Here is a 27561-nt window from a genome sequence, read left to right as displayed (position 1 = left end):
TCATGAAAACATGAAGTGAGGTGAGGGATTAGGTTCACTGGATCAGTCAGTCAAGATGTTGTGGCAGAGATTTAGGGCAATCTCTCAGACTGAGCCTCTACAGCCCTCTAGATGCAGAATTCCAAGATTTACCACCCCGTGGGAGAAGATATCGCTCCTCAGCTCAGTCTTAAGTGGCCTACCATTAGCTTGTGTCTGTGATTCCTAGTTCTAGAGTCCTGTGCCTATGTAACACCCTTCCCATATCTAAGAATGTTGTCTACTTCAATAAAGTCACATCTTATTCTTCGAAACTCTAGGGAACAAAGATTCAGCCAATTCAATTTCTCTTCATACTGTATATCAGACCCAGCATCCCAGGAACCCCTCTGGTGAACCTTCACTGCATTCCATCTCTGGCAAGTGTACACAATACTTCAAGTGTGATCTCACCAAGGCCCCAATGTAATTGTGGTAAGATATCACTTGTACTCAAATTCTTTGCAATAAAGATCAACGTACCTTCCGAATTGCCTGCTGCACCTACATGTTAGCTTTGAGTGACTTACGTACAAGGATACTCAGATACTTTCGAACCTCAGCAGTTTCCAATATCCACAGAACACAGAACAGTACAGTACAGGAACAGGCCCTTCAGCCCACGATGTTCTGTGCCAAACACATGCCAAATTAAATTAAATCTCTTCTGCCTGTGCATGATCCGTGTATCCCTCCCACTCCCTGCATATTCACAAGTCTATCTAACAGCCTCTTAAATGCCTAGAGAATGTTAGAGGGATACATTAAAAGCCTCCACCACCACCCCTGGCAGCCCATTCCAGGCACCCGTCACTCTTTATGTAAAAAAAAACTTGCCCCGCACATCTCTCCCAAACTTTCCCCCCTCACCCTAAATGCATGTACTCTAGTACATGACATTTCTACCCTGGGGAAAAGATTCTGTCTACCCTAATAATGCCTCTCATAATCCTACAGACCTCACTCCAACCTCCGACACTCCAGAGAAAACAACCAAGTCTGTCCAACTTCTCCCGATAGCTCATGCCCTCCAATTCAGGCAGCATCCCCGTAAAACCCCCTCTGCACCCCCTCCAAAACCTCCCACCACGTAAAAAGTTACGCGGCATTTCCGTCTTCCCTCCCGAGGTGGATAGCCTCACATTTTCCCACATTGTTGCCATATGTTGAATACAGGTAGCCGGTCAGGTCAGAGTGCAAACCAAAGATATTTGGCAGCAGTTTGGTGCCCAACAGGAACTGCTCACAAAGAGGGGTTAAATGAAGGTAACAGAGGGTATTCGGAACAGCTTTGGAGTCTGCTTGGAGAAGCTGACAGCGATGTGTCTACATGGCCACAGCTCTGTGGAATTCAATAGGGTAACTGGTTATTGATATATCATTTTAGGACAATTCAAAGCCATGGGTGAGTTTTGGGAATTTTTTTTGTAGGGCAGGTTTTTGTGATTGATGCCGTCAGGATCTGTGGTACCCAGGGAGAGGTAGAACTGCTGCATCACAGCTCCAGTGACCCAGGTTCAATCCGGACCTCTGCTGCTGTCTGTGTGGAGTTTTCACGTTCTCCCTGTGACCATGTGGGTTTCTTCTGAGTGCTCCAGTTGCTTCCCACATCCTAAAGATGTTAACTGGTCACTGTACATTGCCTCAATGTATGCAGGCAGGTAGTAGAATCTGGGGGAAATAACTTTCTTGGTGCAGCCTTATAAACTGGGGTGGTGTGGAAGGAAGTGATTGACCCGGAGAGGGTGCAGAGGAGACTCACAGGATGTTTCCTGAGATGAAATGTTTCAGTGATGAGGAAAGACTGGATTTATTTTCCTTGGAGCAGAGGAGGCTGAGGGGAGGAACCTGACAGAGGGGCACAAAATTATATGAGGGTAGACAGTAAGAAACTTTTCCCATGGCAGAGGTGTCTAAGGCTGGATGGCATAGGTTCAAGGTGACGAGTGCGAGGTTTAGAGAGGATCTGAGGAAGAATGTTTTTCACCTGGAGAGCGGTTGGAATCTGGACCTTATACCCCTCTGTAAGGGCACCCCTCAAACTCCTACCCTCCAGGGAATATAGTCCCAGCCTACCCAAGCCCTCCAGCTCTGGTAACATCCTTGTGAATCTTTTCTGTATCCTTTTCATCTTATGACATCCTGTAGCTCGCGGGACTCCGAACTGCACGCAATGCTCCATGTGTGGTCCCACCAATGTCAAGTAGAGTTATAACATAACGTCTCAACTCTCCTACTCAGTGCCCTGACCAATGAAGGCAAGAGTGTCAAGTGCCTTCTTCACCACCCTGTCTACTTGTGTTGCCACTTTCAGGGAACTATGTACCTGTACCCCTTGGTCTCTGTTCTATAACACCCTCCAGGACTCGGCCATTTACTGCGTAAGTCCTGCCCTGGTTTAACTTTACCAAAATGCAACACTTTGCACTTGTCTGAGTTAAATTCCCTTTGCTATTCCTTGGTACTCTTTCCCAGTCGGTCCTAGATCCTATGATAATCTTAGACAACCTTCTTCACTGTCCACTCTACCACCAATTTTGGTGTCATCTGCAAACTACTAACCATACCAGCTACATCCAAATCATTACTAGAGATGACAAACAAATTAGCTTTATGCCATCAGCAAACTTGGTCCCTCAGTTTGATTGTAGATTGGAATACCTGGGTCCCAAGGCACTGCTCCTGCAACACCCCATCAGTCACAGCCTGACAATCTCAGAACGATCCATTTATTCCTTTGTTTTTTTTTCTGTCTGTTAGAAGTTCCAACCATACAAATATATTATCCCACCCATGTTGCTCTATTTTCTTCACACATTCCTGTGTGGGACCTAATCAAAAGACTCTGAAGATCCAAATCTACCACACCCACTGGTTCCTCCTCATTTACTGTGCAGACCCTCAAAGATCTTCAATAGAGTCATCGGACATTGATTCTCTTTCATAAACTCTCATTGACCGTTCAATCCTGCCACAGGTCCTCCCAGGTTACGACAGGGCACTGTTCCTGTGAACAATGCTGGACAGTTCGTAAGTTGAAATGTAGGCCACAAACTGAGTTCCCGCCCAGCAGAAGATCCCCAACAGCTCCGCAACAGCCGGCAAATCCTTCCCGCTGGTCTCCCAATGCTCGATCGTATGTACGAGGGCCGTACGTAAGTTGGGTGTTCGTAAGCTGGGGAGGAGCTGTACATAGAACATAGAACAGTAGAGCACAATATAGGCCTTCAGCCCACCATGCTGTGCCGACCTTTAAACCTCGCCTAAGACTATCTAACCCTTCCTCCCACATATCCCTCTATTTTAAATTCCTCCATATGCCTATCTAGTAATCTCTTGAATTTGACCCATGTACCTGCCTCCACCACCGCTCCAGGCAGCGCATTCCATGCCCCAACCACTCTCTGGGTGAAAAACCTTCCTCTGATATCTCCCTTGAACTTCCCACCTATTACTTTAAAGCCATGCCCTCTCTGGGAAAGGAGTGCTGGCTGTCACAGCTCTATAAAACTCTGGTTAGACCACACTTAGAGTACTGTGTCCAGTTCTGGTCGCCTCATTATAGGAAGGATGTGGAAGCTTTGGAAAGGGTGCAGAGGAGATTTACCAGGATGCTGCCTGGTTTAGAGAGTATGCATTATGAGGAGAGACTAATTGGAGGAGGAGTCCTGAGGAGGACTTCAATTCCACTTCCCACTACCACACTGACATGTCTATCCATGGCCTCCTCTACTGCCATGTTGAGGCCAAATGCAGGTTGGAAGAACAGCACCTCATATTCCGCCTTGGGAGTCTCCAACCTGACAGCCTCAACATCGATTTCTCCAACCTCCGGTAACCCTCCCCTTCTTTTTCTCCCCCCCCCACTTCCTTTGTCTTCCCTTATTCCTGTGGCTCCCTTTCCCCACCGTGATGACCTGCCCATGCTCCTCTCCTCCCCTATCTTTATTCCATGGTCCACTGCTCTCTCCTACCGGATCTCTCCTTCAGCCCTCGGCCTCTTCTACCTATCACCTCTCAGCTTATTCCATCTTCTCCCCCCTCCTCCACCCACCTACCTTCCCCCTCTCACCTGGACTCACCTATCACCTGAACTCACCTGTCCCCTGCCTGTGTGTGCTCCTCCCCCTCCCCCCACCTTCTTATTCTGGCTTCTGCCCTCTTCCTTTCCAGTCCTGACGAAGGGTCTTGACCGGAAAAGTCAACCGTTTATTTCCCCCGTGGATGCTGCCTGACTGCTGAGTTCCTCCAGCACTTTTTGAGTGTTGCTCCAGATACATCCAGCATCTGCAGAATTTCTGGTGTCAAAGAAAGTAGCTGAGGCAGGTAAAGTAACAACATTTAAAAGGCATTTGGATAGGTACATGGATAGGAAAGGATGAGACGGATATGGGACTAGCTTAGATAAACATCTTGGTCGGCATGGACCAGTTGGGTCAAAGGGCCTGTTTCTGTGCTGTATGACTCTATGATCAGGCAGCTTCATGCTTACAATAAAGCTGGCTTTTATTTAAACTATCTTTTTTAAAAAAAACTTGTACTTAAATTCCCCTGTTGCCATGGCGAGATTTGAACTGAGGCCTCTGAATCAATAGTCCCACAACTCTGGCTGCTCGTTCAATAACTTAACCTTTATGTCACTGGACATTGGCTCCAACCATCCACCCTGCCCGGTGCTGATCCTTGGGATAAACTCTCCCAGTTGGGGAAACGTGAGACCTTGCCCGGGTGGTACCTCACTCATGGGGGGGGGGGGGGGGGGGGGTGTCCGAATAAATAAACCAGAGTGGACGTCAACCCCCAGTGGGGGACGAGCAGAGAAACTCTTGCATTAATATAGCACCTTATCACGATCTCAGGGCCCTGCTGACATTGTAACAGCCGGTTTAGGCACAGCAAGGACAGCTTCTATCTCGCTGATGTAAGACTATTGAACAGCCCCCTAGTGCCATGAGCTGGACTCTTGACCTCACAATCTACCTCTTCATGGCCTTGCACCTTTTTGTCTACCTATACTGCACTTTCTCTGTAACTGTAACACTTTATTCTGCATTCTGTTATTGTTTTCCCTTGTGCTACCTCAATACACTGTTGTAATGAAATAATCTGTATGAATGGTATGCAAAACAAAGTTTTTCACTGTACCTCTGTACATGTGTCAATAATAAACTCTAGATGAACCCCCAACTAACATCACTACCAGTTTATCAGACTCCAGAGATGGGGAACTAGTAACCAGCAGATAACTGGTAGTGATGTTAGTTGGCGGTTCACCAAGAGTGACTATCCCACCTTCGATCTCCCGGGACCTGGGCTTGTCAGTCCGGGTTCTTGTCGCGGCGAGAGGGTCCCGGAGCGGTGGGTGGAGCGCACCCCACCGTGGGAGAGCGGCTGGGTCACACTTACCGCGTCTGTGCTGCGATCCCACTGGCTGCTCGGCGTTGTTGACACGGTGGGGACTAGGAAATTGCAGGGGTCTTGGACACTCATGTTGGCGCCGCTGGATCTCCCGGTCCCGCCGCTGGTTCTACCGGTGCGGACACCTGGATCCCCTGTTGCGGTCACTGGACCCTGGTTCTACCGCTGGCTCTCCCGTTGCGGACACTGGGTCTCTCGGTGTTCCGCTGGACACCCCCCTCCCCCCACCCGTGCGGTCACTGGATCCCTCCGGTGCGGTCACTGGATCCCCCAGTGCGGAAGCTGGATCCCCGGTCCCGGCGCTCAGCTGGCGGGATCTGGTGCTAGTGGAGAGAGACCTCATTCACCTGCCAGCAGGGCCCGGGGGGAGACCGGGGCCCCGGTCGGGACAGCTGTTGGTCCCGACTCTGACGGGAGCGGGTTCCCAGCTGTTTGGATCAAGCGAAAATGTCCTGAAAACTGAAACCCAGCGCACAGCTGGCTCCCAAACCAAGCCAGGAATAAAGAGCAGCTGCGCTTGGATTCCCCTGGGTCCTATCGCCCCGGTGGTGAGTCAGGGAGTGACTCCGTACAGAGTTGCATGACATTCACTCATCTCCTGACTGTGTTTTGTTTTCCTGGGGGAAAAAAAATCAGCAGAAGCTGAAAATCTGAAATAAAAACAGAAAATGGTGAAAAATACTCAACAGGTTAGTTAACATCTGCGGAGAGGGAAAGGCGGAGCTCACTATCATGTATTCCTCTGTACAGGAGAAACTAAACACGTACTCCGTGACCACCCTGCAGAACACCCTCCATCCCATCCGCAAGGGCGACTTGAGCTTCCAGTTGCTTTAATATTCCCCTCCACTTTGACCTCTCTGTCTTTGGCCCCCTGGACTGTTCCAGCATAAACGAGGAACGGCATCTCAGCCAGCATTGAGGGATGTCCACTTTGGTAGTCGCTGCCCACTTATGTCAGTCACTGCCGACCTGTCAGCAACTGCCCCACCTGTCAGCAACTGCCCACCTCACTGACAGCAAATTGGCTTGGTGGAAGAAGACAAGAGTGTGGTAGTGGAGGGTTGTTTTTTAGATTGGAGGCCTGTGGCCAGTGGTGTGCCGCAGGGATCGGTGCCGGGTCCCCTGTTGTTTGTCAGGTATATTAATGAGTTGGTGAGAAAGTAGGTTGCATGGTTAGTAAGTCTGCAGATGACACCAAAATTGGACAGTGAAGAAGGTTGTCTGAGGTTACAACAGGATCTGGATCAACTGGGAAAGTGGGCCAAGGAACGGCAGATGGAGTTTAACTCAGACATGTGTAAAGTGATGCATTTGGGGAAGTTAAACCAGGGCAGGATATACACAGTAAATGGCAGGGCCCTGGGGAGTGTTGTAGAACAGAGAAACCCAGAGGTACAATTATGTAGTTGGCTGAAAATGATGACAAAGTGCTGGAAAGGGCGTATGGCACCCTTGCCTTCATCAGATGGGGCATTGAGTACAAGAGTTGGGACATCATGTTACAGCTGTACAAGACGTTGGTGAGACCGCCCCTTGGATATTGTGGGCAGTTCTGGTCGCCATACCATAGGAAGGATGTGATTAGCTAGAGAGTGCAGAAAAGGTTTATAAAGATGTTACCAGGACTGGAGAGCTTGAGTGATAAGGAGAGTTGGGATAGGCTGGGACTGTTTTCCCTGGAGCATGGGGGGGGGGGGGGTGGGTGAAGGGTGACCTTGTAGAGGCTTACAATATCATGAGGGACATAGTTAAGATGGATTATCACACTCTTTTCCTCAGGTTAAGAGAGTCTAAAACTAGAGGACACAGGTTTAAGGTGAGAGGGTAAAAATTTAAAGGGGAGAGGCAGTTTTTCACACAGAGGGTGGTGGGTATATGGAACGAGCTGCCAGAGGAAGCAGCAGAGGCAGGTACAATTACAACTTTAAAAGACATTTGGACAGGTATGTGGATCAAAATGATTTAGAGGGAAATGGGCCAACAGGCAAATGGGGCTACCTCAGGAAGACACCTTGGTCGGCATGGACAAGATGGGCTGAAGGGCCTGTTTCCATGCAATGACACTATGATGATCCCATACACAGCAGCTGCCAATCTTCTCTGGAGCCCATGTCGGTACTTTAAGGGAAGGGGGCTTTTCAACAGGTTAAGGGTCAAGCTCAGGTCACCTTCAACCTTGCCTGTGTAGAATTTCACAATGGTAGGAGGGTTTGAACAGTTGTGTCCAGGCCCGCCGTGCTCGGCTGACTGAACGCAGCTTCCAGCCATGAAACTTTCACCTTCTCACTTTTGCCCACAGAACATGCCCATCAGTGGAAGGCTTGGAACTGTTACCAGCCAGTGCCCTGTCCCTCAGACCTCCACACTGCTGAATTTGGGCTTCCTCCTAACTTTGCCCTGCCTGAACGAGGGCGACAACCTCACTGGAGGCCCAGAGAAACTATCAACACCCTGGTCGCCAACTCAACCCGGACATTGTCCATTGGAATCACATGACTTCTTCCCTCCAATAGCATCGTCCATCAACCCATCCTCCCAGCCAATTGGAACGAGAACAGGCTCTCCCTTGCCTGATTGGATGATATTTTGGTGGTCAGTCAGGGGGCCATTTCCATCCCATCACTTTTGTTGCCATCAAAGAGAAACCCTCAAAATGGAATTTTCTCCAGTGTTGTTTCACCTTGTGTCACAGATTTATCCATTCTTGGAGAACCTGGACCATCCTTGCTGGTTGGTAATGTAAGGTGGGTGAAACGGTGACCCGCCCCAGTGAAGCAGTTCACAAAGCCCTGATGTTCATCAGTGACGCTCAGTGGGAGTTGATACAGACCCATCAATGTCAGGGGCAGCACTGTGATGCAGCAGGTAGTGCGGCTGCCTTCACAGCTCCACTGGCCTGGGTTCAGTCCTGACCTTGGGCGCTGTCTGTGCGGAGTTTTTGCACATTCTCCCGGTGACCGTGTGGGTTTCCCACGGGTGCTCCGGTTTCCTCTCACGTCCCAAAGACTGGCGGGTTGGTAGGTCCATTGGCCACTGTAAATTGTGTGGGTGATTGGTAGAAGATGGAAATGTGGGGAGAACATGTAGGATTAGTGTAAATGGTAGTTGATGGTTGGCATGGACTCAATGGGTTGAAGGGCTTGTCTCTGTGCTATAGGATCCAGACACATCTGAGCAATAATGCCAGCCATGGAGAACCTTGTCCCAGGCCTGTGGTGACGTTTGATGTCCCACACATTGTACTGGACACTGACCTTGCAATGCCCAGTATTGTGAAGGTGTTGTTACAACTATTGGACAACATTGCAAAGCTGTGGATATTGTCCTGGGAGAGAATACAGGTTACTTTGATCGCATGCCTGACACCAGCATCCCAAAACGGGCACGCTGTTCCATCACAAAAGCAGATTACCAGGCAAAGAGAGGAAAAGATTCAAGGATGTTCTCAAAGCCTCCTTGAAGAAGTGCAACCTCCCCACTGACTCCTGGGAACCTATTGTCCTTTGACAACTCCCAAGTGAAGAAGGAGCATTGGGGATGGTACTGAGAACCCCAAAGTAAGGAGCACCCCACCCCACAGATATCCCACCCACACCATCAGACAACCCCTGCCCAAACTGTGGAAGAGGGTGAAGTTCCCACATTGACCTCATCATCTCCATCCTGACAGACTGCCTGAGAAGAAGACACAGGTGCAATATAAAACAAAGGTTGGCATTTCTATAGCACCTTTCACCTCCCTTTCTGAATGTCCCAAGGTACTTCACAACCAATGATGCACTTTTCAAGTGTCGTCACCTCTGTGAAGTGAGGTGGTCCAGGTTTGGTAATTGGGTTATTATTGTCACATGTACTGAGATACAGTGAAAAGCTTTTGTTTGCGTGGCATCCAGACAGATCATTCGATACAGATACATCGAGGTAGTACAAAGGGAAAACAATAACAGAATGCAGAATATAGTTTTACAGTTACAGAGAAAGTGCAGCGCAGGTAGTTCACAGAGGTGATGACACTTGAAAAGTGCATCATTGGTTGTGAAATACCTTGGGACATTCTGAAAGGGAGGTGAAAGGTGCATTTAAAGTGCAAGGGCACATGAGGTAGACTAAGAGATAAGGATTTCACCTTTTATACGATAGCATTCAAGAGCTTTTTCATCTTCTGCCAGATGGAAGGGGGGGGCGAAGAGAGAATGACTGCGGTGGGAGAGAATCTTGATTATCTTGGCAATGGGAAGTGCAGAAGGAGGAGAGATTGGTTTGCGTAATGAACTGGGCTGTGTTCACAACTCTCTGCAATTTCTTGCGGTCTTGGGCAGAGCAGTTGCCATACCAAGCCGTGATGCATCCGCATAGGATGCTTTCTATGGTGCGTCTATACAGTCAGCTCCCACAAGCAGCAATAGAACAGTGAGCAAATGATCTGTTGTACTGACATTGATGAGGGAATAAAACTTGACCAGAAATCAAGGAAGGTTCCCACTGCTCCCCTTTGAAGGAGTGACCATGGGATCCTTGATGTCCATCTGAAGGGGAGGATGGACCTCAGTTTAAACATCTCATTTGGAAAAAATGCACCTCCAACAGTGCAGCACTCCATTGGAACTGCACTGGGGTGGAAATTCGGGGTAACAAAGACAGCATGTTGCTGGTGTGAATACTTCTCCTTCCAGACCTGTCATGGCTCAGATCCCAGATATTTCCCCTGCATTTCTGCCTTTTCAGGCTAAAATAGTTCAAGTTCTTGTCTTGGGCATCCAGACAAGGGAACCTGCCTTGTATTCTGGTCAAGTTTACCCGTAAAATTAACTTTTTGCAGCTGTAGCACAGTACGTTACAAACATGACATAAACTACATTAATTATACATAGCTTACACAACACAATAAACAATGTCAGTGCACATTGAATGAAAGTTAGAATTAGGGTTTTTCAGGTGGGTTCAAGAACCTGACAGCAATGGGGAAGAAACTGTTATTGAACCTTGAGGTGTGGGTCTTCAGGCTCCTGTACCTCCTGCCTGATGGCAGCATTGAGAGGAAGGTAAATTGGGCGGCTGGTGTTGCAATACTGAATGTGCCATTGAGTGGTAAAGGGAAAGGATGTATAAATCGCCTCACACACCTCAGGAAAAGCCCACCCCTTCACTGAATGTGAAGCAGTCTCGGTGACGTTCGATATCTGTTGGAGAAGAGGCAGTTAGTTTGTGCCTGAAATCTACAGGAACAGCAATACAAAGCTGATCCCAGCTGAGAAACCTCTCAGCAACCTGTATTTTGGAATAAACAAACTTCCATCCACCTATGTTTTAGTGATCTTGGTGAGCATTTGTTGGTAATCAACCTGTGAAAATCAAAAAAAACTGCAGACGCTGGAAATCTGAAACAAAAACACCTTGCTGTCTCGGTAAAGCAGCCAACAAAATCAAAGACCCCACCCATCCCGGACATTCTCTCTTCTCCCCCCTCCCATCGGGCGGAAGATACAAAAGCCTGAAAGCACACACCACCCCTGCTCAAGGACAGCTTCTATCCCGCTGCTATAAGACTATTGAGTTGTCCCCTTGTACAATAAGATGGACTCTCGCCAATCTACTTAGGCAAAACCTTGCACCTTATTGTCTGCCTGCACTGCACTTTCTCTGTAGCTGTAACATTTTATTCTGCATTCTGTTATTGTTTTACCTTGTACTACCTCAATGCACTGTGAAATGAAATGATCTGTATGGACGGCATGAATGACAAGTTTTTCACTGTACCTCGGTACATGTGACAATAATAAACCAATTTACCAAGTTACCAAAAACAGAAAATGCTGGAGACATTCAGCAGTCAGGCAGCATCTGTGGAGGGAGAAACAAGAGTTAACATTTCAGGTCAAAGACCCTTTGTTGGAACTGGCGAATCTGATGATTTGTCAAACTGTGACAGGGAGCCAACTCTGGTGTGGTTACAGACATTGATGGTTCTTGGTGGAGGTGTCCTGATTGTCTACACAGCTAAAGAGGAATGAAAAATTAAAATGGTGCAAGCTTGGGTGTGCAAGCCGCGCACTCTGTCAGTGGAGCCATTGTTCCAGTGAGACAACTACTTTGAAGAAGATTGAGGGAGTTCACTGAGTTGGTGACACAGGTGATAGGGTAGTGAAGAAAGCATTTGGCATGTTTGCCTTTATAAGCCAAGGCACTGAGTATAAGAGTTTGGGACATTATATTACAGCTCTACAAAACATTGGTTAGACTGCATTAAGAGTATTGCATACAGTTCTGGTCGCCACACTACAGGAAGGATATGGTAACAATAGAGAGAGTGCAGAAGAGATTCACCAGGACATTGCCTGGAACGGAGGGCTTGTGAGATTGGGTAGGCTGGGAGTGTAGGACGCTGACAGGTAATCTTATAGAGGTTTATAACATCAAGATCGAATAGATAAGGACTTTTTTCAGGGCAGAGGAGTCCAGAACTACAGGGCACAGGTCGAAAGTGAGGTAGAGAAATTTAAAGGAGATCTGAGCAGTAGGTTTTCCACACTGGGGTTGGTGGTTATCTGGAATGAGCTGCTAGAAGAGGTGGTGGAGGCAGGCACAGTAACAGTGTTTAAAGGGCATTTGACCAGGTGCTTGGATAAGAAAGCAGAATAGAGTAATGGGTCTAATGCAGGCAAATGGGATTAGTGTAGGTAGACATCATGGTCAGCATGGAGGAGGTGGTTTCTGTGCTGTATGATTCCATGATTTTCTCCCTCAACCTTCTCCAGGCTGGTCTATATCTGACTGCAGGCCCACCCCAGGTGGGTAGCTCCTCGCTGCTTCCTCTGTCCAGGGGCAAGGACGGATAGGCAATAAATGCTGGCATTACCAGTGACACCCACAACCTCAGAGAAACGCCCCTGCATGAATTGACCGCTGTGCTTCCCACAGTAAAGCAACAACAAAAGTGTATTTTATTGGTAGAGGTCATTAGGACATGCTGAGGAGGTGAGAGGCACTACATAGATGCAAAATCAATCCGCCTGCTACCTCTAGCTGTCATTGTCCAACAATATGTAAGAGTGTGAGTGGACACTTATGAAATGAGTGTACCAAGTAGAATGACTCTTGAAGCATTGTTGCACTCGACAGCTCTGTGAGTTGAAGGATGTTCCATTGATAGCTTCACTTCCGTCTGTCTTTTCAAGCAGCAACCCTGAAGACCACAGATGTTTCGCGGTGTGGAACGGTGCTTTCTACAGCCACCACTAGATGGAGCCTCAAGAGCACATGATCACCATGTATGAGAAAAGACCTGAAGTAAACTGTCCCATTCCAATGAGGCGGCAAGTAATGTTCCAGCCTTCAGTGCAAATGAGCTCCTTGCCTCAGGAAGACAACATGAAGATCGCAGTTCTCATTTATTGAAGCCACATGAGACTGCAGATCTAGAATCTGGAGCAGAAAACAAAAGGCTGCATCGCTGCACAAGGCAGGCAGGACCTGCCCAGGGTGCTAGTGCATAGCACAAGTAGAGTCCGTGTGGAGCACACGCAGAGCATACGCAGAGCACACATGAAGCATGGACAGAGCAAGCAGAGACCATGCAAAGAACACACAGAGAGCATGCACAGAAAATGCACGGAGCATGTGTGGAGCATACACAAAACATGCACAGTACACGCATAGCATTGTTGCTTCATTGCTGAATCCACCCTCAGCATTTGACCAACAGATGGGGAAATAAGACACAATCCAACGGCTCATTAACTTACTCTTCTCAACGGGCTGACTGAGGTTGCATTTGAATGAATGCAAAAGCAACACATTGGACACTTGACCACAATTTAGATTAAATGCAACTTTTGCTGTTTTGTGCCAAGTGTAGCGGTTGCTACCGCGGAATAAAACAAGACGCTAGTCGGAGGATTGCTGAACAAGAACTGGTTTATTTTCCCGCCTTGCGCGGGCCCTTTAAGGGAGACTGTTCCCGCCCAATGAAACCGGCAATGACGTAAGTATTACGTCATCAAGACTTTCCCGCACGCGGGTTCTCCCCTTCGCTCGGAAAGACGAGGCCCGCTGCCATCTTGGGCCTCGTCGCTCCGACGCCGCGCGACCCGACTGCCGAGCTGGTTCGCCCGACTAAACTGTGAGTCGCCACACAACCCCCCCCCCCCCCCCCCCCCCCCCAGAACCGGCGATACAGTCCCCAAGGTCCCTGGGCTGTGCCAGCTGCTGCTTAGGGGGCCGGCCTCTGCGTTGTGGCGTTGCAACCTCGACAGGTTGTTGCAGATCCAAATGGGCCGGTTTGAGGCAGTCCGCCGTGAAAACCTGTTCCCTGCCTCCAATGTCCAAACTAAAGGTGGATCCGTTATTCCGTATGACTCGGAACGGTCCCTCATATGGTCGTTGCAATGGCGCCCGAGGTATGCCCCTGCGAACGAAAACAAACTTACAGTCCCGTAGTTCCTTGGGCTGGCAGGATGGGGCTTGACCGTGCCGTGAGATGCGAATCGGGGCCAAGTTGCCAAACTTCTCACGCAGTCTTTGCAGGACTGCTGGGGGTTGTTCCCCTTGGTCCCGAAGGGCAGGTATGAAATCCCCGGGGACAACTAGGGGCGCCCCGTATACAAGCTCAGCTGACGAAGTGCGAAGGTCTTCTTTGGGGGCAGTGCGTATGCTGAGCAGGACCCAAGGTAGCTCATCAACCCAGTTAGGACCCTTCAGGCGGGCCATCAAGGCTGATTTCAGATGGCGGTGAAAACGTTCCACCAACCCGTTTGATTGAGGATGGTAGGCCGTGGTGGTGTGCAGCTGCGTCCCTAGCAGGTTCGCTAATGCAGACCAGAGACTGGAAGTGAATTGGGTGCCTCTGTCTGAAGTGATGTGGGCCGGAACACCAAAACGTGAGACCCAAGTTGTGAGCAGCGACCGGGCGCAGGAATCAGTTGTGATGTCAGTCAGGGGGGTTGCCTCAGGCCACCTCGTGAACCGGTCCATGATGGTAAGGAGGTACCGGGCTCCTCTGGAAACCGGCAGAGGGCCCACGAGGTTGACGTGTATGTGGTCGAACCTCCTACGGGTAGGCTCGAACTGCTGTGGTGGGACCTTGGTGTGTCGCTGGATTTTTGACATCTGGCAGTGCGGACAAGTCCTGGCCCACTCGCTGACCTGTTTGCGCAGGCCATGCCAGACAAACTTGCTGGCGACCAGTCGGACGGTAGATCTGATGGACGGGTGTGCCAACCCATGTACCGAGTCAAAAACGCGTCTCCGCCAGGCTGCAGGGACAATAGGGCGGGGCTGACCAGTCGCAACGTCGCAAAGTAGGGTCCGCTGACCTGGACCAACCAAGAAATCTCGGAGCTGCAGACCCGAGACTGCGGTTCTGTAGCTGGGCAGTTCGTCGTCGGCTTGCTGTGCGTCAGCCAGGGCCGTGTAGTCGACACCCAAGGATAGGTTGTGGATGGTTGGTCTGGAAAGTGCATCAGCAACGACATTATCCTTTCCGGAGACATGTTGGATGTCAGTTGTGAATTCGGAAATGTAGGATAAATGTCTCTGCTGACGAGCTGACCAGGGATCGGAGACTTTGGAGAAGGCAAAGGACAGAGGCTTATGATCGGTGAAAGCGGTGAAAGGCCTGCCTTCTAGAAAGTATCGGAAATGCCGGACCGCCAGATACAGCGCTAGAAGTTCCCGATCAAAACGCTGTACTTCAGTTCGGGCTGTCTAAGGTGCTTGCTGAAAAATGCCAAGGGTTGCCAGCGGCCTTCGAGTAGCTGTTCCAGTACCCCACCCACCACGGTGTTGGACGCGTCTACCGTGAGGGCAGTCGGGACGTCAGTCCTAGGGTGTACAAGCATCGTGGCGTCTGCCAGGGCGTCTTTGGCCTTAATGAAAGCAGCCGCAGCCTCGTCAGTCCAGGTGATGTCCTTGCCCTTACCAGCCAGCAGCGAGAACAGAGGGCGCATGATACGGGCTGCTGCAGGGATGAAACGATGGTAAAAGTTGACCATCCCAAGGAATTCCTGTAGGCCTTTGACTGTGTCGGGGCGGGCAAAATGGCGGATAGTGTCCACCTTGGCGGGTAGAGGTGTTGCCCCGTCGCTGGGGATTTTGTGGCCGAGGAAATCGATAGAGTCAAGTCCGAATTGGCACTTGGACGGGTTGATCGTGAGGCCGAAATCGCGGAGGCGGGAATACAGCTGGCGGAGGTGGGAAAGGTGTTCCTGGCGGTTACGGCTGGCGATCAGTATGTCGTCTAAGTAAATGAACACGAAGTCCTGGTCTCGGCCTACCGCGCCCATCAGCCGCTGGAAGGTCTGCGCGGCGTTCTTAAGGCTGAATGGCATCCGAAGGAATTCGAACAGGCCGAATGGGGTGATAATCGCAGTTTTGGGGATGTCATCCGGATGGACCGGGATTTGGTGGTATCCCCGAACGAGGTCCACTTTGGAAAAGATGCGGGCCCCGTGTAAGTTCGCTGCGAAGTCCTGGATGTGAGGGATGGGATAGCGGTCCGGGGTGGTGGCGTCATTCAGCCTGCGGTAGTCGCCGCAGGGCCTCCACCCTCCGGTGGCTTTGGGGACCATGTGCAGGGGGGAGGCCCAGGGGCTGTCTGACCTGCGAACAATCCCCAGCTCCTCCATGTGACGGAACTCTTCCTTTGCCAGACAGAGCTTGTCTGGAGGTAATCGTCGTGCTCGGACATGAAGGGGTGGCCCTGTAGTAATGATGTGGTGTCGTACCCAGTGTTTGGGCCTAGAATTTGTAAACGAAGGTGCCAAAATTGATGGAAATTCGGCTAGGAGCTTGGCGAAATCGTCGCCAGAAAGGGAAATGGAGTCCCGACGCGGGGCTGGTGGGGTGATTTCTCCCAGGGGATAGGTCTGGAGAGTGCTAGAGTGGACTAACCGCTTCCTTCGCAGGTCGACTAACAGGTTGTGGGCCTGAAGGAAATCGGCTCCTAGGAGTGGTCGGGCGACGGTGGCAAGGGTAAAGGTCCAGGTAAAACGGCTGTCGCCAAATTGTAATTGAAGTGTACGGGTGCCGAAAGACCGTATCGTTGTACCGTTGGTGGCATTGAGTAGAGGACCTGGTGGCCTGGCGCGAGTGTCGCGGCTGGTCAGGGGCAAAATACTGACCTCCGCTCCTGTATCAACGAGGAAACGCCGTCCAGATTTCTTGTCCTGAACGAAGAGGAGGCTCTGTCGGCGGCCAGCCGCCGTAGCCATCAGCGGCGGCTGGCCCTGGCGTTTCCCTGAAACTTGCAGGGTGGGCGGCATCGATGGGCTTCCGCACCCCACCTCTGATGGTAGAAGCACAGCTGGTCACCCGTGTCGTCGTCTGCGTTCCTGGGGTGTGGCTGCTCGGTTGCTGGGGCTGGGAGAGGCGGGCGTTGGGCTCGCGGCCTGGCGATTTGACTGACGGACGAACCGCTCTCGCGCTTGGCCCTCCACAGGACATCTGCCCAGGCGGCCACCTCACGGGAGTTGCTGAAATCGGTGTCAGCTAACAACAAGTGGATGTCATCGGGGAGCTGTTCGAGGAAGGCCTGTTCGAACATCAGGCATGGCTTGTGTCCCTCGACCAATGCCAGCATCTCATTCATTAGGGCGGATGGGGATCTGTCCCCCAGGCCATCCAGATGAAGCAGGCGGGCGGCGCGCTCACGACGGGAGAGGCCGAAGGTCCGAATCAAAAGGTCTTTGAAAGCCGGGTACTTATCTTCCTCCGGAGGCGACTGGATGAAGTCTCCAACCTGGGCAGCTGTCTCTTGGTCCAGAGAGCTAACCACATGGTAGTACTTCGTGGAGTCAGAGGTGATCTGCCGAAGGTGGAATTGCGCTTCGGCCTGGTCAAACCAGACGCTGGGCCGAAGTGTCCAAAAGGTGGGCAGCTTGAGGGCCACTGCGTTGGCTGCTGCGCTGTCGTCCATTGCGTGGGTCCAAAAGCCGTTTGGACCGTCGGGGTCACCAATGTAGCGGTTGCTACCGCGGAATAAAACAAGACGCTAGTCGGAGGATTGCTGAACAAGAACTGGTTTATTTTCCCGCCTTGCGCGGGCCCTTTAAGGGAGAATGTTCCCGCCCAAAGAAACCGGCAATGACGTAAGTCCTACGTCATCAGGACTTTCCCGCGTGCGGGTTCTCCCCGTCGCTCGGAAAGACGAGGCCCGCCGCCATCTTGGGCCTCGTCGCTCCGACGCCGCGCGACCCGACTGCCGAGCCGGTTCGCCCGACTAGACGGTGAGTCGCCACACAAGATTAATTAATTTTTCACCAGGATCACTAAAAACTGCATCGGAATTCATCCCTTGGGGAATGACTATTATCCAGGACAACAAACAAGAAGCTGGAGGAACTCAGCGGGTCAGGCAGCATCTGTGGGGAGAAATAGACAGTCGACGTTTCAAGTCGAGACCCTTCATCTGGACTGAAAGCGAGGAGATAGCCGGTATAACGAGGTGAGGGGAAGGGTTGGGGCAAGACCTGGCAGGTGATAGGTGGATCCAGGTGAGGAGGGGTGATTGGCAGATGGAGGCGGGGAGAGTGGGAATAGCGACAGAGGCCAGGAGGTGAGAGGTGGAGGCGACAAAGGGCTGCGGATGGTGGGATCTGTGGGTGATGGGCAGTTGGAGTGAGTGGAGGAAGGGACAGAAAGGGAAGGAAATAGGGTGAGGGGAGGCTGGGCTGGGTGGTGCAAGAGGAGCTGGGTGGATCAGGAGGAGAGAGAAAAGGAACGGAGGGGAACAGGTTCCCAGAAATTGGAGAATTCAATGTTCATGCTGTCAGGTTGTAGACTCCCCGGGCGGAAGACGAGGTGCAGTTCCCTGTGGGAAGTGGAAGGGGGTGGGGAGGGGAAGACGTGGCTGGTGGTGGGATCAAGTTGTAGCTGGCAGAAGTGTCAAAGAATGAGGTACTGTATGTGTAGGCTAGTGGGAGGAAAGGTGAGGACCAGGGGAACTCTGTCCCTGTTCTGTCTGGGCGGAGGTGGGGTAAGGGCAGAAATGCGGGAAATGGAGGATATGAGGGTGGAGGCTCCGTCAACTACGGTGAGGGGGAGGCCCTGTTTTCTGAAAAAGGAGGACAACTCAGATGCTTTGCGTGGAAGGCCTCATCTGGAGAACAGATGTGGCGGAGATGGGAGTTTCTGTTTCCCACAGGGAACACTCTCTCCGTGACTTCCTGGTTCGCTCATCGTCCCCCCCACCCCCCCTCCCCCTCCCCAGGCACTATCCCCTGTAACCGTAGGAGGTGTAACACCTGCTCCTACACCTCCTTCCCTCACCACCATCCACGGCCCTAAACAACCCTCCCGGGTGAGGCAGACATTCACCTTCACCTCCTCCAACATTGTCCACTGCATCTGGTGCTCTCGATGTGGCCTCCTCTACGTCGGTGGGACCAGGCGTAGACTGGGCGACCGCCTTGCCAAGCACCTGTGTTCCATCCACCACGGCCATCTGGATCTCCCGGTCACCAATCCCTCCCCATTCCCACACCGACCTGTCTGTCCTCGACCTCCTCCACTGCCAGGGTGAGGCTAAACACAAATTAGAGGAACAGCACCTCATATTCCGCCTGGGGAGTCTACAACCCGATGGCATGAACATTGAATTCTCCAACTTCAGGCAACCTGCTCCCACTCTGTCCCTTTTCTCTCTCCTCCTGATCTACCCAGTTCCTCCTACACCCACCCCCCCCCATCACCCTGTTTCTTTCCCCTCTCCCACCCACTCCATTTGTCCGTCGCCCACACACCCCTCCCACTGGGTCCCCTCCCCAGCTCCCTTATTTGGTTCCAGGATCCACCTTCCTCTCCCATCAGATCCCACCATCCGCAGCCCTTTGTTGCCTCCGCTCCTCCATCTGCCAATCACCCCTCCTCACCTGGATCCACCTATTGCCTGCCAGCTCTTGCCCTACCCCTTCCCCTCTATTCTTTCAGTCCAGATGAAGGGTCTCGACCTGAAACGTTGACTGTCCATTTCCCTCCACAGATGCTGCCTGACCCGCTGAGTTCCTCCATCATTTTGTTTTTTGCTCTTACTTTTTGAAGATTATTCACTTAACGGGATCTACACATCACTGTCAAGACCAGCATTTATTGTCCATCCTCAATTGCCCCTTGGACAGTGGCTTTCTTGGCCATTTCAGAGGGCATTTAGAGTTGTGTTGTGAGCCAGCGGTCATGTGTAGGCCAGTCCAGGTCGGAGTGGCATATCTCGCTCCCCAAGACAATTTGATATTTAAAAGTAAACATAACTGATTCTAGTTTTGAATAAACATTTATTTAATTGACTAATTTTAAATTCCCAGCAGTCTTGGTGGGAATTGAACTCAAGTCTCAGGATCCAGTCCTCTGGATACCAGTCCCTTCACTTAACACAGCCCCTCCCACAGTGTGCTCCCTCACCACTGACTCTCCTACAGTGCAGCACTCCCTCAGTACCACCACCCCCACAGTGTGACACTCTCTCAGCACCACCCCTCCCACAGTGCGGCACTCCCAGTACTGCCCCTCCCACAGTGCAGCACTCCCTCAGTACTGTCCCTCCTACAGTGGGACACTCCTTCAGCACCACCCCTCCCACAGTGGGACACTCCCTCAGTGATGCCCCTCCCACAGAGCAGTGCTCCCTCAGTACTACACCGAGGGTTAGTGCAGACTTTGTCCCCAGATTGCTGAGCCCCTGTACTCTGGTGTGACAAGCTGTGTTGGCTGGTGGAGCTGGGTTAAGGGTGTCACGGTTCCCTCAGTACTGCCCCTCCCACAGTGGGTGCAAACCTGAGAGAAGGGGTTGAGTGCCAGGTCTCAGTGCCGAGGGAGTGCTGCACAACCAGTAATCACCATCTGCAGCTGAAGCACAAAAGCACTGGCCACCGTTACAGATGAGCGCTGGGTCAGAAGTTGTCCTCCTTGAGCACCCTCACCTGTGAGCCCATGAACTTTACAGCTGGGGTAAAGCTGGCCAAAGATGTACAGAGCCACACAACTCACAACCCTTAAAGTTTATTGAAACCGAGTAAAAATTCAAACAGTACAACGTAAAACACTACAAATAAAATCACATTAAAATATCACAAGGTTACGTGGTTGACATGCTAGTATATGTGAAGAAAAGCTACAAATTATTGTAAATTATCACACGCTGATGCAATTTTTGCATTTTAATGAACTATACAACATTTACTCCTTTAACCTGAACGACATTTCCCAGATCATAGAATCATTGGCCCACAATGTTGTGCCGACCTTTAAACCTCGCCTAAGACTATCTAACTACCTCCCCCATAACCCTCTATTTTAAATTCCTCCATAGCTTATCTAGCAATCTCTTGAATTTGACCGATGTACCTGCCTCCACCACCACCCCAGGCAGTGCATTCCATGCCCCAACCACTCTCTGGGTAAAAAACCTTCCTCTGATATCTCCCTTGAACTTCCCACCCATTACTTCAAAGCCATGCCCTCTTGTATAATCAGTTCTAACACTGGTTCCAGACACAGTTCACCCTGGTGATTGAACCAAGCAGTTGGCCCTGTACATGTTGCGTTGGAAGGACTTTTTTGTGCAAGGCATCTGCCTGGATCTTGCTGTGCACGTACTGCCTTTTGGATCACAGCAGTGGCTACAGGGAAAACCCCTGGGATCTGGGCTCAGGTGAAAGACGCGTTTGATGCCCTCCCCCACACTCTCACCCTCGCCCCCACCCTCACCCCAACCTTCAACTCTATAACTCAACACTATCATCACCCCTCCCTCAGCTCACTCCATCCCTCATCGAACCCCCCACCCACCCTCCACAAATCCACCCTCACCTTCATCCTACCACTTCCTCAATGCTCAATAATGAATGATACTCCTAGCTGGCTCCTCCACTGAGGATCTCAATGGAAGTATCAGGGTATCACCCAGGACTGAGACCAGGTTTGGGGGTGGTCAAATTTAGGGGAGAGGGGAGGCCAGTCACCAAGACCCTGACTGGGATCTGAGGGCAGGGTAGGTTTGGAGAAGAGCTTGGAAGACATATGCAAATGCCTGGGACCAGGGTGAAGATTGGGGTTGAGGATTGAATGGGGGGGCACTGGGAGCTGAGGAAGATTGGGATATTGAGGATTGGGGCTGAAGAATGGAGGGGAGGAAATTAGGACTGAGGTCTGGATGTGTTGTGGGGGGGGGGGGGTCCCGACTAAGTTGGGAAGGGTTGCAGCTTGGGGACTTGGAGTCACAGTCAGGAGATCAAGAGGATTTAAGGGGCCAGAGGTGAGGAGGCTGGGGGTCCGGAGGATCACAGGGTCAGGGCAGTGATTGAGATTGGGAACAGAGAGCAACAATGTGGGTGTGCGTGTAATGGAAGGTTGCAGGGCAATGATGGGACTTACTTACCAGGCCAGCACTGTGGTGTGAAGACCATGTTGTCCCACAGTGCCCAGAGATGGCCTTCCCAGGACAACAATCCAATTCCTTGTTATACAACAAAAGGCACGTTGAATGGGAATGAGATGCTGTGGACCCCAATGCAGAGATCGCATCAGATGCAAGAGTCAACGCAGGGAAATGGTTCTTATCGCATTTCAGTGCAGAGAAACAAGTTTTTCAATTGAGCAATGATAAAATACAACATATTATACAATCAACATTCTAGGCACTTGTACTATGGAAGATATGTTGCATGTATAGGTTCTCCAGTGATATGTTGATGAGCAGGCTAAGAAATTAATACAAAATTCAACGTGAAGAATCAATGAAGGGAGACTGATGTTCCCTCTGAAGTTTTTTTTCTGTTTCTCTCTATCCCTGATTGTTCTGCTTTCTTTGAAGTTAGGCAGTGAGGCCATTTCGTCACGCTCTGCTGAGCGAGGACGTGACAACAAGTCTTTTTTCTGAGCAGCAATGTAATAGACGTACAAAAGTACAAAGTAAGAGAAGAGTCAGCCATTCAGCCTCTTGAGCGTGGTCCCTGCCTTAGTAGAGCTGATCTGACCGTAACATCTCCTCAGGATTCCTGGCTGGGTGTGAAAGTGAAAGATCTCTTCTACTTTCTTGCCAAATGGTGCGTTACATATCTACCATCCTGTAATGCCTCCCATTTGAAATTGTCTCATTGCAATGGGCAAATAAACATAAGACATAACCGGCAAATGATAAGTTCACTGACGAAATGGTTAGTCCTTATTTGTATTGTGTAGTTGAGTCAAGGTGAGCCTTCTGATCAGGGCGGGTGTTCCCTGGCCTGTCTGACCTTTGCCCCCTGCCCTGATGCCTAGTTGCCAAGCAGCTGACCAGTTGCCGGGGACTCTGTCCTTTGTCAATCAGGCCTTCAGGTTGGGATGAATGGCAATTGTATCTCAGCGGGTTGCACTCCTAGCTCTAGGTCGGAAGGTCACGGGTTCAAATCCCATTTCGGAAACTTGAGCAGAGAGAGTCCAGGATGACCCGGAGGCCGAGGGACAGTTGCAAGGCCTGGGAGCCACAGGCTGACGAATCACTAAACACAATGCCTGCCGAATGTGAAACGTCCTGGGGGTTCTGATTCTGAGAAAAGACAGGGGCTCCCCGGCCAAAATCTATCCCTCAAGCTGTCAGTTGAAGTCGCTTCGCCCCCATTGTGGGAGCTTGGTGTTAGTGGGAACTTGGCATGGTTCATTGCTTGCCACATTCTCCATGAAAAGCATTGGCTACAGGCGTCCTGGGGCCCTGACACCGTAGAAGTTGCTACATTACATTGGCTTCTTTTTCCAATTTCAAACTGGTTCATTCAGCTTCCTGCTAGAAATTATATCCTTCATCACCAAAGATCTTTTCTTTTTCTGTATTGTCCATCCAATGTTATATTTTAGTCACCTGATGCCAACTGGTTCTTTAATTTTCCAGTCAGATACGTTAATAAGCAGCAGCAAAGGATCCGTGCACAGCCAATAAAGAAGCACAAATTCTTCAGTGAAGAAGTTGAAGGTTAACTTTCTCCCTGTCCAGTTTAAGTATATCTTCTGCTGGCTGATGTTGATGGTGGTTCTGATGGAGCCTGATTTGCCCTTCTCAACTCAGGTAAAGTAAGGTATGGGAACCAATATAAAAAGGAAACATATTAAAAGACCTCATCTCAAAAGCAGAGGCAAAGTCCTTCAAGAGAAGACCTGAAGTTGAAGCTACTTGGTTGACGGACCTTAATACCAGAACTCACAGGAGCAGGTACCTTGATTTCATCCCTATATTGACTGGTTACTGTACTTGCTCCGAACTTCATTAAGGGAGAGGTATGCATCAGTTGACTGCACCAGGTTCAGAGACGTGGTCTTAAACACACTGGGGTTTTGCTGGATTAAGCCATCCTGAGAACAAGGCGTGCCTGAAGGCAGGGCTCCTGCCTGAGCCTTTTCAAACATTGACCCATTGGAGGCAAATCTGCCGGCACTTTCGTCATTCGCCAACAAAATGTGGGGCTCAAAGAAGCAATCTGAGGACCCAAAGGCGGGGAATTGGGAGACACCATTGAGAGGGACGTGGCTTTCCTTGGCTGAGTGTCCATGGCTTGCCTGATGATCAGGGTATGGTAGACAAGTTGGAGCTTCATGTTCTCTTGGTGGTCTGTCTATTTCCTCCTCAGAAGCATCCACAGCGGTGTGAGACAGGGACTCTTCACAATCCAAGTCAAACCCCTGCTTGTCTATGGAAAAAGTACAGGGAGAGTATTGCAGACTGCTGTCATAGAGGGAATCATTGGAGGAGGTGAGATATCGATACGATTCACTTTTCTCGCTATCAGCTCTCAGCTCAGCTCGGTCATAGCTGAAGTAAACTTTGCAAGGATACGCTTCATAAGAGCTGGGATAATTGCACCAGAAGTAGCCTTGGTTGGCAAAGCTGGACATGGAAGAGTCGCTGATACTCTTGAAGCCGCTGCTGTCTGAGATGAAATTCTGTTTGAGGAATGATTGTGAATCTTTGATTTCTGATATCTCCAGTGAAGAGATTTCTGTGCTCAGCTCTTCTGTGCTGCTGAAGGACGCTGGGATTTTTGTCCCAAGCCATTTCTGAAGGGAAAAGGACAAACGATAAATATCAAAGAGCCAAACTTCACAACAAAAGGAATCATTTGGTTTGGTATAACATCTAAGCATTTTTACTATCAGTGAAATGTTCTTTGAAGTGTAGTCAGTGATGTAATGTAGGAAGTATACTGCCCCCAATTTGCACACAGTAAGATCCCATAAAAAGTAATCCAATGCTGACCAGACTTTTTGTGGCATAGGAGGCCATTTGGCCCATTGCCTTTGCTGCCTTTCAGATCAATCCTATCGATCCCCTTCCTTTTCCCTGGAACCTACTCTCTCTCATGCCCACCCCCCATGATTTTCCTATCACCTATCATGCAGCTCAAGAGAAGCAAGAGTAGGCCATTCAGTCCCTCGTGCCTGCTCCACCATTCAATAAATCATGATCTCTCCATAAACTCGGCATCGCTTTCCTGGACTGACCTTGTATCTCACGATTCTCTCAACATCCAACAATCTATCGTGCTCTGTCCTGACTATACACAGAAACAGCCTCCATAGCTCTCTTGGGTAAAGAATTCGGGAGCTTCACTGTCCTCTGGGTGAAGGAATTTCTTTTCATCTGAGTCCTGAATGGTTGACCCCTTGTATTCAGACTCTGTGGGTCCAGATACCCCAGCCAGGGGCAGGGGAAGGGATAAGAGGGCAGTTGGGAAAGGTGATGGAGGGAATGAGGAAGAGTGATGGAGGGAGTGGTAGGGTGATGGACTGAGGGAGGAGGGTGATGGAGGGAGGAGGGTGACGGAGGGAGTGGGGAGGGTGACGGAGGGAGGAGGGTGACGGAGGGAGTGGGGAGGGTGACGGAGGGAGGAGGGTGACGGAGGGAGTGGGGAGGGTGACGGAGGGAGGAGGGTGATGGAGGGAGGAGGGAGGGTGACGGAGGGAGGAGGGTGATGGAGGGAGTGAGGAGGGTGACGGAGGGAGGAGGGTGATGGAGGGAGTGAGGAGGGTGACGGAGGGAGGAGGGTGATGGAGGGAGTGAGGAGGGTGACGGAGGGAGGAGGGTGACGGAGGGAGGAGGGTGACGGAGGGAGTGAGGAGGGTGATGGAGGGAGTGGGGAGGGTGATGGAGGGAGGAGGGTGACGGAGGGAGGAGGGTGACGGAGGGAGTGGGTGACGGAGGGAGTGGGGAGTATGATGAAGCCTGGTCGGTGGGTGAGGGTGGGGAGTGGACGGTCCCTGTGGAGGAGGGACGTAGCCGACCACCAGAAGGACATTTGCTGGCCTAGTTCCCCTGCTGAATGGATGCTGCTTTGGTTGAAGTCTGGATGTGGTCACACATTCCACAAGAACCTGTTGTTTTGCAGCCCCTCAGCTCACAGAAGCAGCTTTGCAGATCAAGCCAGGGGTTCGGAGAGAAGACAAACAAGAGAAACACAGCTCTGTGGCCTGAAAAAGTGAGAACCTCCAACTGTTTCATTGCTTCCTAGTAACAGAGGCCAGAGTCACAACTCCTGGGTGTTCGTGGATGGGAGGACAGACAAATAAACCTCATTTTAGAGGCTTTATTTTCCTTTAAAGTAGAACAGACAAACATGCAGACACACAGATGCATATATGTGCACATGCACACACATGGATGCACACATATGCATGTGCACATGTAGCATGCATGTGTGCACATGTAGACACACTCTCAATACACACTGAGCATATGTACCTGCATGCATACAAACATACGGGCACACACATACACAGCACCGGCACACATGCATGAACACACACACACACACACACACACACACACACACACACACACGCACAGACACACACACAGACACACATACAGACACAAAGTCACACACAAACATATACACAGACACGTACACACACAGACACACATATACACACACAGACACAAAGACACACACAAACACACAGACATACAGACACACACGTACACACACATACACGCACACACGGACATGCACAGCTGTGACTTTGCATAACCTTGAAATGAAACCACAAACTAGGTAGTCACAAAAAGGAGTAAAAAATACACTTATTAATATTTTGAAAGTAGACTTCACATACCAGCTCATCAAACTGATACATCCTTTCTGAAACTACTGAGGTTTTAATCTTTTAACGTCTCTCCCTCTACCAATGACTCAATACACTTCTCCATCAGCAGCCTGGTTTCAAAGGTCAGATTTCAGTTACACCTTTTCTCAATCTTTGTCAGCAGGCTGCTCTAGGCTGAGAATGCTAACCAACGTCTAACTTTTCCCGAGATAGATGCTACTCCCAAACCTTCTTCAATCCCCGACATCCTCCCTCCACTGCCAACATACCCAAAACACAATCCTTCCATTTTTCAGCCTTAGCTCATGGAGTCAGCGGTGAACATTATAACTTTCCAGGTGAGTTAACCTTGAGAACTCAAAGTCCACAGGCTCCAGGAGGCACCTTTGTGAGACAGGCCCAGGTTCAGCTGTGATGAGTGGGTTTACAGCAGAGCACTTGGAGACTCTGAGTCAGACCTGGGAATGGAGTCTCCTCACCAGATGTTTGACCTCATTTGCTCACTGTGCTATTTCATGGAAGAACAGGGTTGTCCCCAGGATCTCGGTCAATATTCTCCCCTCAATGAGCAGCACTGGAACAGATTGTCTGGTCTTTATTGTGGCGCTGTTCATGGGACCTTGCTACATGCAAACTAGCTCCAGGAATGCCCCACACTGCAGCACACTGTAGAGCCCTTGGAGGAATCCAAGGCCACTAATAGCTCAACTGAAGCATCTATGTTTATGCTGTTATAGGTATCCAACATTGGAGCAACAGAATTTAACCAGAGAGCCATTGCAGCATTGGATGGAGAAGAGCATAGTTCACATTGTGTTCAAGAGCCGGAGGAACGGCTGATACCTTCAGGTCTGGTGTTTAAAAATTGCACTCTTGTTGCTTACAGATGCCAAAAGCTTCTTCCAGGGCAAGCCTTTGGTACGGAGCTATGGAGATATCAGGTCAGGAAGCCTGACCCTATTCCCTGTGTCCCCACCTGGATATGGTGGTTGGAATCTGGAATGCACTGGCTGGGATGGGGGCAGGTTTCATTGTGGCCTTCAGGCGTGAATTCAGTAAACC

General features: G+C 50.4%; 2 protein-coding genes across 8 annotated transcripts in view; both read right to left on the bottom strand.

The window, feature by feature from the left end:
• The window catches only part of LOC127585604 (transmembrane protease serine 6), a 63482-nt gene extending 57525 nt beyond the window's left edge, over positions 1-5957 (bottom strand). For 2 of the 3 annotated variants that reach the window (XR_007958540.1, XM_052043200.1), the window contains exon 1: positions 5425-5957. Coding sequence is in view for 1 of the 3 variants with exons in the window: in XM_052043200.1 (XP_051899160.1) it covers positions 5425-5508 (84 nt within the window). In the remaining 2 variants the exon portion in view is untranslated. Of the gene's footprint in view, positions 1-552; positions 633-5424 lie in introns of those variants that run through there. The other variant, XM_052043201.1, reaches the window with a different exon arrangement.
• Positions 5958-21236: 15279 nt separating this feature from the next.
• The window catches only part of LOC127585478 (interleukin-2 receptor subunit beta-like), a 58463-nt gene continuing 52138 nt past the window's right edge, over positions 21237-27561 (bottom strand). For all 5 annotated transcript variants that reach the window (XM_052042958.1, XM_052042963.1, XM_052042961.1 and 2 more), the window contains one exon: positions 21237-24453. In XM_052042958.1, coding sequence (XP_051898918.1) covers positions 23629-24453 — 825 coding nt within the window. In that variant the 3' untranslated portion in view covers positions 21237-23628. The remainder of the gene's footprint in view (positions 24454-27561) is intronic.

The sequence above is a fragment of the Pristis pectinata genome, chromosome 33 (assembly GCF_009764475.1).
Source record: "Pristis pectinata isolate sPriPec2 chromosome 33, sPriPec2.1.pri, whole genome shotgun sequence".
Classification (NCBI taxonomy): domain Eukaryota; kingdom Metazoa; phylum Chordata; class Chondrichthyes; order Rhinopristiformes; family Pristidae; genus Pristis; species Pristis pectinata.
The sequence above is the reverse complement of the archived record's forward strand: the minus strand, read 5'-3'. Positions and strand labels throughout refer to the sequence as shown.